At 37.1% G+C, this 14147-nt stretch overlaps 1 protein-coding gene across 6 annotated transcripts in view; it reads right to left on the bottom strand.

The window, feature by feature from the left end:
• Nucleotides 1-2756: 2756 nt before the first annotated feature.
• LOC101127631 (zinc finger protein 569-like) overlaps nucleotides 2757-14147 on the bottom strand; it is a 28640-nt gene continuing 17249 nt past the window's right edge. For all 6 annotated transcript variants that reach the window (XM_055369207.2, XM_055369209.2, XM_055369206.2 and 3 more), the window contains one exon: nucleotides 2757-6012. In XM_055369207.2, the coding sequence (XP_055225182.1) occupies nucleotides 4190-6012 (1823 nt within the window). In that variant the 3' untranslated portion in view covers nucleotides 2757-4189. The remainder of the gene's footprint in view (nucleotides 6013-14147) is intronic.

Raw genomic sequence — 14147 nt, forward strand, 5'->3', positions numbered from 1 at the left:
GTGCAGGTTACCTGGGTATATTGTGTGATGCTGAGGTCTGGGGTACAAATGACCCTGCCACCCACGTACTGAGCACGATACCCACTGGTCACTTTTTCAATCCTTGCCCCCTTTTATGTTTTCATTGCCTCTTATGTTTTGGTCTTTGAAGATTGCTTAACTGATTTTCTCCCAGAAGTCAGCTTTAAAATCCCATTCCAGAAGCTTACTGACAATTTATAAGGCCAGAAAAGTAAAAAGAAAGCATATAGATCGGAAAGAACAAAATATAACTGGCCCCATTTGCAGATGATATTATTTTCTACATAGAAAATCTAAAGGAATTTACAAACAAGAATATCACACACACACATCCAGTGAAGCAGTTAAGTTTAAATCTAATATATTTACCGGAGCTAAAAATTACAAAACAATGATTAAAACTGATGAACTGAAAGAGGACCTACATAAGACACATACTGTGTTTGCGGAGTGGAAGGCTTAGTATAGTAAAGACTTCCATTCTTCCACAATGAAATAAAGGCTTAATGCGATTTCTATGAAAATTTAAGCAGGGGTTTTGAAAACACAGACAGGCGGATCCAAAATTTATATGGAAGAGCAAAGAAAGTAGAATAGATAAATAAATTTTGAAAATGAATAATAGGTCAGGTGTGGTGGCTCACGCCTGTAATTCCAGCATTTTGGGAGACCAAGGCCAGAGGATTCCTTGAACTCAAGAGTTTGAGACCAGCCTGGGCAACATGGCAAAACCATCTCTACTCAAAATACAAAAATTAGCTGAGTGTGCTGACACACACGTGTAGTCTCAGCTACTTGGCTTGGAGAATCATCTGATTCTGCAGTGAGCTATGACTGAACCATTGCACTCCAGCCTGGGCGACAGGAGTGAGACCCTGCCTCAAAAAAAAAAAGAAAAAGTAAAAAAATGAGAGCAATCAGTATACAGCTATAGTAATCAAGACAGTGTGGCATTGATAGAGGGACAGATCCATAGATTTTTGGAAAAGAGCATTCAGAAACACAGAAGTAGGCCAAGCAATTCAATGGAGAAACAATTTTTTTCTTCAACAAATAGCACTGTAACAAGTAGACATCCAAAAAATGAACCTTGACCTAAATTTTATTCCTTATAAAAAGTTAACTCAAAATGTATCATAGACTAATTTTCACATTCAGCTTTAAAATTTTTGTGTCTGCAATAAACTGAAAACAAAACTATTTTTAGAATGCAAGCAACTGACAAAGGATTTGTGTCCAGAATATATTGTAACACAAAAAAATAAGAAAAAAATCCATTATGAAAAAACTATAGAGATAGAGAATAGACTAGTGATTGCCAGGGGTTAGGGATGGGGAGTGAGGAGAGGACAGGAAGATGGGTGTGACTATAAATGGATAGAACAAGGGATCTTTGTGGTGTTGTAAGTTTTATATATTGACTATTGGGAGTGGTAGTTACACTAATCTGTGCATGAGATAAAATTGTATAGAACTGTACAGACACATACACAAGTGCCCATAAAACTGGTAATGTTTGTGGATTGTACCAATGTCAAATTTGATTCTGTACTGTTATATAAGGTGTTACCATTAGGAGAAACGAGGTGTGGGGTACAAGGACTAAATAGTACTATACAGCATTATTTGTATAACTTACTATAAATCCATAATTGTTTCCAAGAAAAACATTTTTGAAGTTCCAGCAGAAAAAAACAGACTTAATATATGAATAGACTATTCACAGAAAATGAAATTGGAGGCAACATATTTGTTTTTTTGTTTTTTGAGATGGCGTCTCACTCTGTTGCCCAGGCTGGAATGCAGTGGCGTGATCTCAGCTCACTGCCACCTCTGCCTCCTGGGTTCAAGCAATTCTCGTGCCTCAGCCTCCCAAGTAGCTGGGATAAGGGGCACACGCAACCACACCCAGCTAATTTTTGTATTTTTAGTTGAGACGGGGTTACACCATGTTGGCCAGGCTGCTCACAAACTCCTGACCTCAAGTGATCCACCTGCCTCAGCCTCCCAAAGTGCTGGGATTACAGGTGTGAACCACCACTGCACCTGGCCACGACATAAATATTTGAAAGGCCTGAATATAAAACATCTGTGGAACAGAATGAAGTGAATTTTTCACATCCACTGGGCCCTTACCTGGCATACATAAAATCACCAGCATCTGCATCCCCATTTATTGATCCAGAAACAAAGAAAAGCTTTGTTGAGATATATAGAAATTGCTTCTACTCTAACACCAATAACTATTCTTGGCTTGATATATTAGAATGTAAACTATATTTTACAGTATGCATGAATGGTCTCTTTCCCTCACTCCAAAACCAACCCAAATGAAGGTGGATTTCTTTCCCCAAAGGGATAGCCAATTATCCCAATAATAAAATAATTGTTTTGTTTCTATACTCCTTTCAACTAGAAAAAAATTTGTGTTTAAAATTAAAAATTGGCCTCAAATAAATGCGAAAATACTGCTGATTTTATTATTCCAATTAACATGAAGAGACAATAAACAAAATAATACCTTGTCAGGTATGTTTTGTGTAAAGACAATCTTCTATAAATGTTAGTATCTGATCAAGAATGAAAATCCATTTTAAAATTATTTCTCCAGGCCCAGGTTTCCCCCACCCATTTGATTCTTATTTTCGAGAAATTAGGAAAATAAAAGCAAGAAAAAACAATTTTAAAAACCCATATAATTAATTTGGACAACCAGATTTGTCACCACTGTCATATTTGCTTTCACTCTTTTATTAAACAAATATTACAGATAAATATAACAACTCCCACCAAACCTTTCCCACATCCCAAAAGGCAACCAAGTCGTATATGGATCCATGACCAATACACAGTACTGTTCTTTGCAAGATCTTATTAAATTATACAAATGTTATACTGTGTTCCTTTGTGCATTTTAATTTTTTCTCTCAATATTATATATTGTAATCTATCCATATAACTATAGGTAGATTTTGTTTCTAAATTCTGTATTTTATCACAGAAATGATCACACTTATTCATCTATTCCACAATTGATAAAAATTTGTTATATCCAATTTTGGGCAATACAAACCATGATTCAGGAACACAGTGATATATATCTCTTTGTGTACATTTGTGGGTGCCTATGAGGCCAATACACCAAAATTCAACAGACTATTCCATGTTTACGTGTTTTTTAAAGAAATCTTGTTACCCTAAAGTAACAGATTCTACTTTCATCATAGTTCTAAAATTTTGCTTTTTATATTCTGGTCTTTAGTTGGATTGTATATGATATAAAGTAGAAAGCTAAAATTTTTCTCCTATGAACCTTCCATTTATTAAATAAGCCATTCATTCCCCAATGATTTCAATAGCACTGTCATAGACAGAATTCCTTTATCTTCTCGGATTTTTGTATGAATGCTCACTATCTTACTACTGCTTGATTTATTCACTTGGTAATACATTGTTTAAATGACAGCAGCTTTAAATAAGTATATGATATATCTAATAATAGAGTGTGTCTTCTCTACTTGCTTTGTTAAGTTTGTTTCAGCTATTTGTGTTTCTTTACTTTTCCACATAAAATTTTTGGATAAGTTTGTGAAGTTCCTTAAAATAAAACTGATGTAAACTTCAGAAGTATATTAAACTTAGTGATTTGGGAGAGAAATTATATTTTTACAATGTCAAGTCTTTTCAGACAAAATATCATTTTTCAGGTGTTCTTTTGTGCCTTTCAACATATTTTATAACTTGATAAAGACCTTACTCATTGTTGTGTTTATTCTTAGGTTTTCTATCAACACATTTTCTAATTATTTCTTGTATAAAAGTTATTTTTATAGTTCTTCTTTGATACTTGTTTTCCTTACTTAATACATTGGCTAGGAGCTCAAGTGTTGTGTTGTTATGCTGATGGCAGATACCTTGTTTCAGATTTCAATGAGAATGCTGATTAAATATTATCAATAAGATGTCTGCTGAAAGTTTCTGGTAATCAGCTTTTTCATTATATAATTTGTCACCTTGGAAGAATTCTCTAATGATTCATAAATTTGTGGCTTTTTCAGAAGGCTATCCCACATTCACAGTTTTCTACTCTGGAAGTGATCATGTAATGTGCAATGAGGTGTTAATTCCTTCAGATGGCCTTGCCATATTCACCATATTCATAGGGTTTCTAATGAGTATGAATTCTCTGGTGTCTAACAAGGTGCGACTTTTGGCTGAAAGCCTTGCCACACTCAATACAGTGATAGGGCTTCTCACCTGTATGTTTTCTCATATGAGGGGTAAGAGATGAGATTTGAGAGAAGGCTTTTCCACATTTACTACAGTCGAAGGGTTTCTCACCTGTATGTCCTCGTATATGTATAGTAAGGGATGAGCTTTGGGAGAAGGCTTTTCCACATTTATTACATTCATAGGGTTTTTCACCTGTATGGCCTCTCATGTGCACAATAAGGGAAGTTCTTTGAGAGAAGGCTTTCCCACATTCATTACATACATAGGGCTTCTCACCTGTGTGACTTCTCATATGTAAATTAAGCAGTGAGCACTGAGAGGAGGCTTTACCACATTTATCACATTCATAAGGCTTTTCCCCTGTATGACTTCTCAAATGAAGGGTAAGGGATGCAATCTGAGAGAAGGCTTTACCACATTCATTACAATCATAAGGTTTCTCTCCAGTATGAACTTTTTGATGTGTAATGAAGTTTTGCTTTTGGCTGAAGGCTTTACCACATTCATTGCATTCATAGGGTTTCTCTCCAGAATGAATTTTTTCATAAGCAATGAGATTTGATTTCTGGCTAAAGGCTTTCCCACATTCCTTACATATATAGGGTTTTTCCCCAGTATGAATTCTCTGGTGTCTAACAAGATTTGACATCTGTATAAAAGCTTTCCCACATTCACTACACTCATAAGGTTTCTCTCTAGTATGAATTTTCTGGTGTGTAATGAAGTTTTTCTTGTGGCTGAAGGCTTTTCTGCATTCCTTACATTCATAGGGTTTCTCACCAGTGTGACTTCTCATATGTACAGTAAGGGCTGAGCTTTGAGAGAAGGCTTTTCCACACTCATTACATTCATAGGGTTTTTCACCTGTATGAATTCTAACATGTATAATAAGCATGGAAAACTGAGAGAAGGCTTTACCACATTTATCACATTTATAAGGTTTTTCTCCTGTATGACTTCTCATATGAAGAGCAAGGGATGCAATTCGAGGGAAGGCTTTACCACATTCACTACATGCATAAGGTTTCTCCCCAGTATGAACTTTCTGATGTGCAATGAGGCTTTGCTTCTGGCTGAATGCTTTTCCACACTCATTACATTCATAAGGTTTTTCTCCAGTATGAATTTTTTCGTGATCAATAAGATTTGATTTCTGGCTGAAGGACTTCTCACATTCCTTACATGCATAGGGCTTCTCTCCAGTATGAATTCTTTGATGTCTAATGAGATTTGACATTTTAATGAAAGCTTTACCACATTCACTACATTTGTAAGACTGCTCCCTACTGTGAATTTTATAATGTTTAAAAAGCTTTTCCTTGTGACTGAAGGCTTTTCTACAGTTACTACATTCATAGGGCTTCTCTCCAGTATGAATTCTCAGATGTCTGATGAGGTCCAAAGTCTGATTGAAGCCTTTTCCACAATGATTACACTTAAAGGGGGTAATGACAAAATGGGATGAGCTATTACCATATGATTTCACAGCTTCATTATATTCACAATGTTCCTTTCTCATAAGGCATTTCACATTATTATGACAGTCAAAATTATGTTCTAAACACTTTCCAAATAAGTCATACTCATAGAGATTGTGTCTGGAAGGGAAAAAATCAGAGTTCAGAGGAAATACATTTGCAAATTTCTTTTGACATTCATTGCCTTTTTCTTCAGTCAGTGTTTTCTGGAATTTAACTTCAACTTGTCTCAAAAGTCTGTCCTGGTTTTTCTGATGCTCATCAACTCCCCATATTTCTCCTAAAACAGATTGCAAATAAATATCACTTACAAATTTTTTTCCAATATTGTAATATGAAGAACATTTTGAAAAATATGCAATTATGGGACTGATTATTGGTTTAAGCCCTACTCTCCCACTAGTAAAACATTTTCAAGTGCACATATCTCTTATCTCTGAAGTTCTGAGAAGGAAATTCAGGAAAGGAAATATGAGTAGAGGCATATATTTATAAATACAAATAGCTTTGATTGCTTTAAAAAATGATCTGATAGAAAACAAATAGGTAAATAAATAGGAAATGCAGAATGTACAAATGAAGTAAGAAGAAATAATGATAGAGAAAAAACAAAAACAGGAAGCTAAAAAGTATAAGATCGTTTTGCAGGACTCTATTAAAATACATTTTTATAATCTAAACACTTTTCTGGATTGTAAATTACTAAAACTGACTCTACAAGATGCAAAAAACTTATCTAAACCAATTTCCATAAAATGAAAAGAAATATGAAAAGTAATTCCCTAAAACAAAAAGGAAAAACCCAGAGATCCACATGAAAATTCTAACAGATTTTAAAGGACAACTCCTATGCTATCTAAAATGTTGTGAAAGAAAAAAGACAAAAATTCCCGATGTTTTTGTGTATGAAACATATATTATACCAAAACCTGACAAAGATGACACACCAAAAAAGCAAACTATCCAATTTCATTTATGAAAACCATTGTAAAAATTCTATGTAAAACATCAAAATGACCCAAAAGGAAAAAAGTGACCCAGAAGCACATTAAATATAAAATATATCATATTTGAGTTGAGGACATTTTTTCCAGGGATACGTTTCAATAATAGAAAGTATATTACTATAAGTAAATAAATTAATGAAAAATGTCAAGTAATGACATTTGAAAAAATGAAAAAATCAAGTAATCATTTCTGTAGATATTAAGATAATAAAACTCAACATCTATTTTTCATTTAAAAATCCTTTATATAAAATAGGAACAAATAACATTTAATTTGAGAATAAAGTACAGTACAGCCCAAACACCAGCACTTTACTTAATGGAAAACATCCAGAAGCATTCACATTAAAGTCAGAAATAAGAAAAGATGAGTTGTCACCACTCATTGCAGTACTAGGTAGTACAATTAAATAAGAGAAATAAATCAGAGGTATGAAAATTAAGAGGCCGGGCGCGGTGGCTCATGCCTACAATCCCAGCACTTTGGGAGGCCAAGGCGGGCGGATCACGAGGTCAGGAGATTGAGACCATCCTGGCTAACACAGTGAAACCCCATCTCTACTAAAAATACAAAAAAAAAAAAAAAATTAGCTGGGCATGGTGGTGGGCACCTCTAGTCTCAGCTACTTAGGAGGCTGAGGCAGGAGAATGGCGTGAACCTGGGAGGTAGAGGTTGCGGTGAGCCAAGATCACGCCACTGCACTCCAGCCTGGGCGACAGAGCGAGACTCTGTCTCAAAAGAAAAAAGAAAAAGAAAAAAAAAAAGAATATTAAGAAAAGAGTTGCCCCTCTTTTCTTAATTAAAAGGCGTGAGTGCAGTGGCTCACGCCTGTAATCCTAGCACTTTGGGAGGCTGAGGCAAACAGATCTCTTGAGCTCAGGAGTTCAAGACCAGACTGAGCAACATGGCAAAACCCCATTTCTACAAAAGATACAAAAATTAGCTGGGTGCAGTGGTGCACACCTATAGTCCCAGCTACTAGGGAGGCTGAGATGGGAGGATCACCTAAGCCCGGGAGGTTAAGGTTGCAGTGAGCGGAGATCACCACTGCTCTCTAGCCTGGGGGAAAGATTAAGACTGTGTCTCAAAACACAAAACAAACAAACAAAAAACCAAAAAAAACAAAAAAAAAAACCAGGAAAAGAAAATGAAAATTAACATTATTTGTCAGAAACAAAACTGTTTACCTGAAAAATCAAGTCATCTGAACAATTATGAAAAGTAAGAAATTCACTACATATGAATCAATATTTATTTTTAAAAACCTTCATATACAAACAACTACAGTCATCCCTCATTATCTATTGGGGACTGGTTCCAGGACCTCCCGTGGATACCAAAATCCATGGATGCTCAATGCCTTACATAAAATGATAAAAGTATTTTCTTATAACTTATGCGTATCTTTCTGTATACTTTAAATAATCTCCAGATTACTTATAATACTGAATACAATATAAATGCTATGTAAATCATTGTTATACTATAATTTAAAATTTGTATTGTTTTTTATTGTTGTATTGTTATTTTTTTGTTGCTTTTTTCCCCTGAATATTTTCAATTTGTAGTTGCAGAAAGCATGGATAGAAAGGGCTGACTATATTTAGAAATTATAGAATTAAAAACTACATTTACAATGACAACAAAAAGTATGAAAACTATACAAAAATAAAAAATGTCCAAAAACCATATGAAGAAAAGTTTAAAATGAACACACAGACTTGAACAAATAGAATGGTGTTATGGATTGAATTGTGTTATGGATTGAATTGAAGTCCTAACTCCTAGTGCCTCAGAATGAGGCTTCATTTAGAAATAGGGTCATTGAAGATGAAATTAGTTAAGATGAGGTCAAACTGGAATAAGAGAAGCCCCCATGCAATACGACTCGTGTTCTTAGAAAAAGAATGCTACATGAAGAGACAAGAGACATGGAAGAAATGCCATGTGAAGATGGAGAGACAGAGTAGAGTTATGCTGCCACAAACCAAGGAATGTCTGGGGATACCAGAAGCTGAAAGAGGCAAGGAAGAATCCTTCCCTACAGGTTTCAGAGGGAGTATGGCCCCACTGACACCTTGATTTTAGATGTCTGGACTCCAGAACTGTGAGAATAGTTATTTTTTTTATTTTTTAGAGACAGAGTCTCACTCTGTAACCCAAGCTGGAGTGCAGTGGCGTGATCTAGGCTCACTGCAACCTTCGACGCTGGGGCTCAAAAGATTCTCCTACCTCAACCTCCCAAGTAGCTGGGACTAGAGGCGTGCGCCACCACACCTGGTTAATTTTTTTGTATTTTTAGTAGAGATGGGGTTTCACCATGTTGCCCTGGGTGGTCTTAAACTCCTGAGCTCAGATGATCCACCCGCCTTGGCCTCTCAAAGTGCTGGGATTACAGGCGTGGGCCACCATACCTGGCCAATTCCTGTTATTTCTAAGTTACCCAGCTTGTGGTACTTTGTTTCAGCAGCCCTAGGAAACTAAGAAAAAGGCATTAAAGCATTTTAGACAAGAAAATTCAGTGGCATAAAGATGACATTCGTAAGTTAATATATCAGTTTAAAGCGGTTTCAATAAAAATGTCTGAAAATAGCTCAAAGGAAAATGATACTGGGGGTTGCCACCATAGAAGGGAAAAATGTGTAAGAGAAGAATTACTTTTCAACATATATCCTTTTGTACTTTAAAAGTTCTGTTCTGGCCAGGTGCGATGGCACACGCCTGTAATCCCAGCAGGTTGAGGCAGGTGGATCATGAAGTCAGGAGTTAGAGACTAGCCTGGCCAACATAGTGCAACCCAGTCTCTACTAAAAATACAAAAATTAGCCGGGCATGGTGGCATGTGCCTGTAGTCCCAGCTACTCGGAAGGCTGAGGCAGGAGAATCGCTTGAACCTGGGAGGCGGAGGTTGCAGTGAGCCAAGATCGCGCCACTGTACTCCAGCCCGGGTAACAGAGTGAGACTCCGTCTCAAATAATAATAATAATAATAATAATAATAATAATAATAATAAAATAAAATAAAGTTCTGTTCTATGAGTATGTGTTTATATCCAGTCTAAACAAATAAAATTGTTCTGAACACTGCAATAATCAATAAAATGAGAAGAACCAATAGGAAGGTTAAAAACTGGATGACGGAATTGGAACATAAAACTGGAGAGGCCCACCTAGGTTAATTGTATAGGGGCAAATATAGTGACCATAGGGAAAAGAAATAGTAAGAAGTTGAGGTTAAATATGGTATAATAAATACATGAGTTTAGCTCAGATTCTATCCAAAAGTGCACTAAATGGTATCATTTAAAAGGCATAAACCAACGAAGACAAAGACCATAACAGACAACAATGGATGATAGATGTAAACATAATTTTAGCAGATGGAAGAAGATGAAAGGACTATTATCTAACAGAAGAACTGAGAACGCTAAACCCATGTGCCTGCAGACGAAGATGTCAAAAAGCAAGTTCCTACTATATAACTAAAGAAAGGCTGAGAAATTAGAGAAGTCATGCACCATGAAAGGTGGGAATGAACAGGGGCCCTAAAAAATAACAAAATTGAATGGAAGTCTATAAGGCAAACAATTGCCTGCACTGTGCAATGAGGTACCTATCACTCCCAAGAGAAGATGGGAGACTGCTCTCTGCTTCTGGAGAAATGGAACCAGATAGACTCTAGAGTCAGGGACACTAGGCAGAAGACTACAGGGAACCTAAACTGGCTCAAACAAGGATATCAAGCAAAAGTTTACGTACTTAATAAGACTGAGATATTCAGTTCCCTATTGCTGCTTACTTCCAATAGGAAAATGGAAATTTTTCTCCTCTCTGCCAGCATCTGTTATTTTTTGACTTTTTAATAATGGCCATTATGACTGTTGTGAGATGGTATCTCATTATGGTGATTTGGATTTCTCTAACAATCAGTGATATTGAACTTTCTTTCATAAGCTTCTTGGCCATATTTATGTCTTGAAAAGTGTCTGTTCATGTCCTTTTAATAGGGCTGTTTTTTTCTTGTAAATTTAAGTTCCTTATAGATGCTGGATATTAGGCCTGTGTCAGACGCATAGTTTGCAAATATTTTCTCCCATTCTGTAGGTTGCATGTTTACTGATAGTTTACATAAATGATAATCTTGACTAAATATATTACAACGAATATACAAAAAGATAATAAAATAAAATCTACAAATCAATAATTCAAAATAGAAACATAGGCATACTTCAGAGATACTGTGGGTTCAGTTCCACACCACCACAATAAAGCATGTCACACAACATTTTTGGTTTCCCAGTGCATATAAAAGTTATGTTGGCTGGGTGCGGTGGCTCACGACTGTAATCCCAGCACTTTGGGAGGCCGAGGTGGGTGAATCATTTGAGGTCAGGGGTTCAAGACCAGCCTGGCCAATATGGTGAAACCCTGTCTCTACTAAAAATTCAAAAAAATTAGCCGGGCGTGGTGGCAGGCGCCTGTAATCCCAGCTACTGGGAGGCTGAGGCAGGAGAATCGTTTGAACCTGGGAAGTGGAGGTTGCAGTGAGCCGAGATCATGCCACTGCACTCCAGCCTGGGTAACTAAGAGAGACTACGTCTCAAAAAAAAAAAAAAATTTAATACTATATACTTAGTCTATTACGTATATAACAGCATCATGTCTAAAAAATGTACTACACCTTAATTTAAAAATATTGCTTAAAAATGCTAACAATCATCTGAACCTTCAGTTATAATCTTTTTGCTGATAGGTGTCTTCCTCAATCTCAATGTTGATGGCTGCTGACTAATCAAGGGGGGATTACAGAAAGTTGGGGTGGCTGTAGCAATTTCTTTTTTCTTTTCTTTCTCTTTTTTTTTTGAGACAGAGTCTCCCTCTGTCGCCCAGGCAAGAGTGCAGAGGCTAGAGTGCAGTGGCTCGATCTCTGCTCACTGCAACCTCTGCCTCCCAGGTTCAAGCGATTCTCCTGCCTCAGCCTCCTGAGTAGCTGGGATTACAGGTGTGCGCCACCACGCCAGGCTAATTTTTTTTGTTTTTAGTAGAGACGGGGTTTCACTATGTTGGCCAGGCTAGTCTCGAACTCCTGACCTCGTGATCTGCCCACCTCGGCCTCCCAAAGTGCTGGGATTACAGGTGTGAGCCACTGCGCCCGGCCCCAATTTCTTAAGATAACAATGAAGAGTCACATTGATTGACTTTTCTTTCACAAAAAGTTTCTCTGTGGCATGTGATGTGGTTTGATAGTACTTTACCCACAGCAGGACTTCTTTCAAAACTGTAGTCACTCCTCTCAAATCCTACCACTGCTTTATCAATTATATTTATGGAATATTCTAAATCATTGATTTCCACAATGTGCACAGCATCTTCACCAGGAGTAGATCCTAAAGAAATGACTTTCTTTGTTCACCCATAAGAAGTAATCCTTATCCCTGCAATCACAAGACTGCAGCAATTCAGTCACATCTTCCGGCTCTACTTCTAATTCTACTTCTCTTGCTAGTAGCACATCTACAATTACTTCCTCTACTGAAGCCTTGAATCCTTCAAAGTCATCCATGAGTGTTGAATGAACCTCTTTCAAACTCCTGTTGATACTCTGATCTCCTCTCCTGAGTCATGAATATTCATAATAGCACCTGGAAACATAAATCCTTTCCAGCCAGTTTTTACACTTTTTAATTTACTTTACCCAGATCCATCAGAGGAATCATTACCTATGGAAGCTATTACATTACAGAATGTATTTCTTAAATAATAAGACTTGAAAGTTAAAATTACTGCTTGATCCATGAGCTGCAGAATGGATGTTGTATTAGCAGGCATGAAAACCAACACTGATCTCCTTGTACATCTCCATTAGAGCTCCTGGGTGACCAAGTGCACTGTCAATGAGCAATACTATTTTCAAAGGAACTTTTTTTTCTCGTGAGCAGTAGGTATCAACAGTGGGCTTAAAATATTTAGCAAATCAATGCTGTAAACAGATGTGCTGCCATCCAGGCTTTGTTATTCCATTTATAGAGCACGAGCAGGGTGTATTTAGCATAATTCCTAAGGGCCCTAGGATTTTCAGAATGGGAAATGAATACTGGCTCCAACTTAAAGTCACCACCTGCATTAGCCCATAACAGGAGGGTCAGTCTGTCATTTGAAACTTTGAAGCCAGCCACTGACTTCACCTCTCTAGCTGTGAAAGTCCTAGATGGCATCTTCTTCCAATAGAAGGCTGTTGTATCTACATCGGAACGCTATTGTTTAGTTAGCCACCCTCATCAATAATCTTAGCTAGATCTTCTGGATAATTTACTGCAGCTTCCATCGGCTCTTACTGCTTTACCTTGTATTTTTATGTTATGGAGAGGGCTCTTTCCTTAAACCTTATGAACCAACCTCTGCTAGCTTCACACTTTTCTTCTGCAGCTTCCTCACCTCTAAGCCTTCATAGAATTGAAGATAATTAGGGGCTTGTCCTGGATTATGCTTTGGCTTAAGGGAATGCTGTGGCTGGTTTGATCTTCTACCCAGACAACTAAAACTTTCTCCCTATCAACAATAAGGCTATTTTGCTTTCTTATCATCTTATCATTTGTGTGTATACTGTAGTGGCACTTTTTTTTTTTTTTTTTTGAGACAGGGTCTTGCTCTGTCACCTAGGCTGGGATGCAGTAGTGTGATCTCAGCTCATTGCAACCTCCACCTCTCAGACTCAATCGATCCTCTCATCTCAGCCTCCCAAGCAGCTGGGACTACAGGCATGCACCATTACATCTGGCTAATTTCTGTATTTTTAGTAGAGACAGGGTTTCACCATGTTGCCCAGTCTGGTCTTGAACTCCTGGGCCCAAGCAATCCACCGGCCTCAGCCTCCCAAAGTGTTAGGATTACAGGCGTGAGCCACCACACTCGTCAGCACTTTAAATTTACTTCAAGAACTTTTCCTTTGCATTCACAACTTGGCAAACACAAAAGGCTTTGCTTTTGGTCTGTCTTGGCTTTTAACATGCCTTCTTCACTAAGCTTAATCATTCCTAGCTTTTAATTTAAAGTGAGAGATGTGCGACTCTTCCTTTCACTTGAACACTTAGAGGTCATTGTAGGGTTATTAATTGCCCTAATTTCAATATTGTTGTGTTTCAGGGAAGAGAGAGACCCAGAAAAAGGGAGACAGACGGGAATGGGTGGTCGGTAGAATAGTCAGAACACATACAACATTTAACATCAATTAAGTCTGCCGTCTTACATGGATGAAGTTTGTGGCACCCCAAAACAATGACAACAGTAACATCAAAGATCACTGATCACAGATTCCCATAACAGATAATAATATAACGAAAAGGTTTGAAATATTGCAAGAATGTGACACAGACACACAAAGTGAGCACATGCTTTTGGAAAAATGGTG

This window comes from Gorilla gorilla, chromosome 20, assembly GCF_029281585.2.
Source record: "Gorilla gorilla gorilla isolate KB3781 chromosome 20, NHGRI_mGorGor1-v2.1_pri, whole genome shotgun sequence".
Taxonomy (NCBI): domain Eukaryota; kingdom Metazoa; phylum Chordata; class Mammalia; order Primates; family Hominidae; genus Gorilla; species Gorilla gorilla.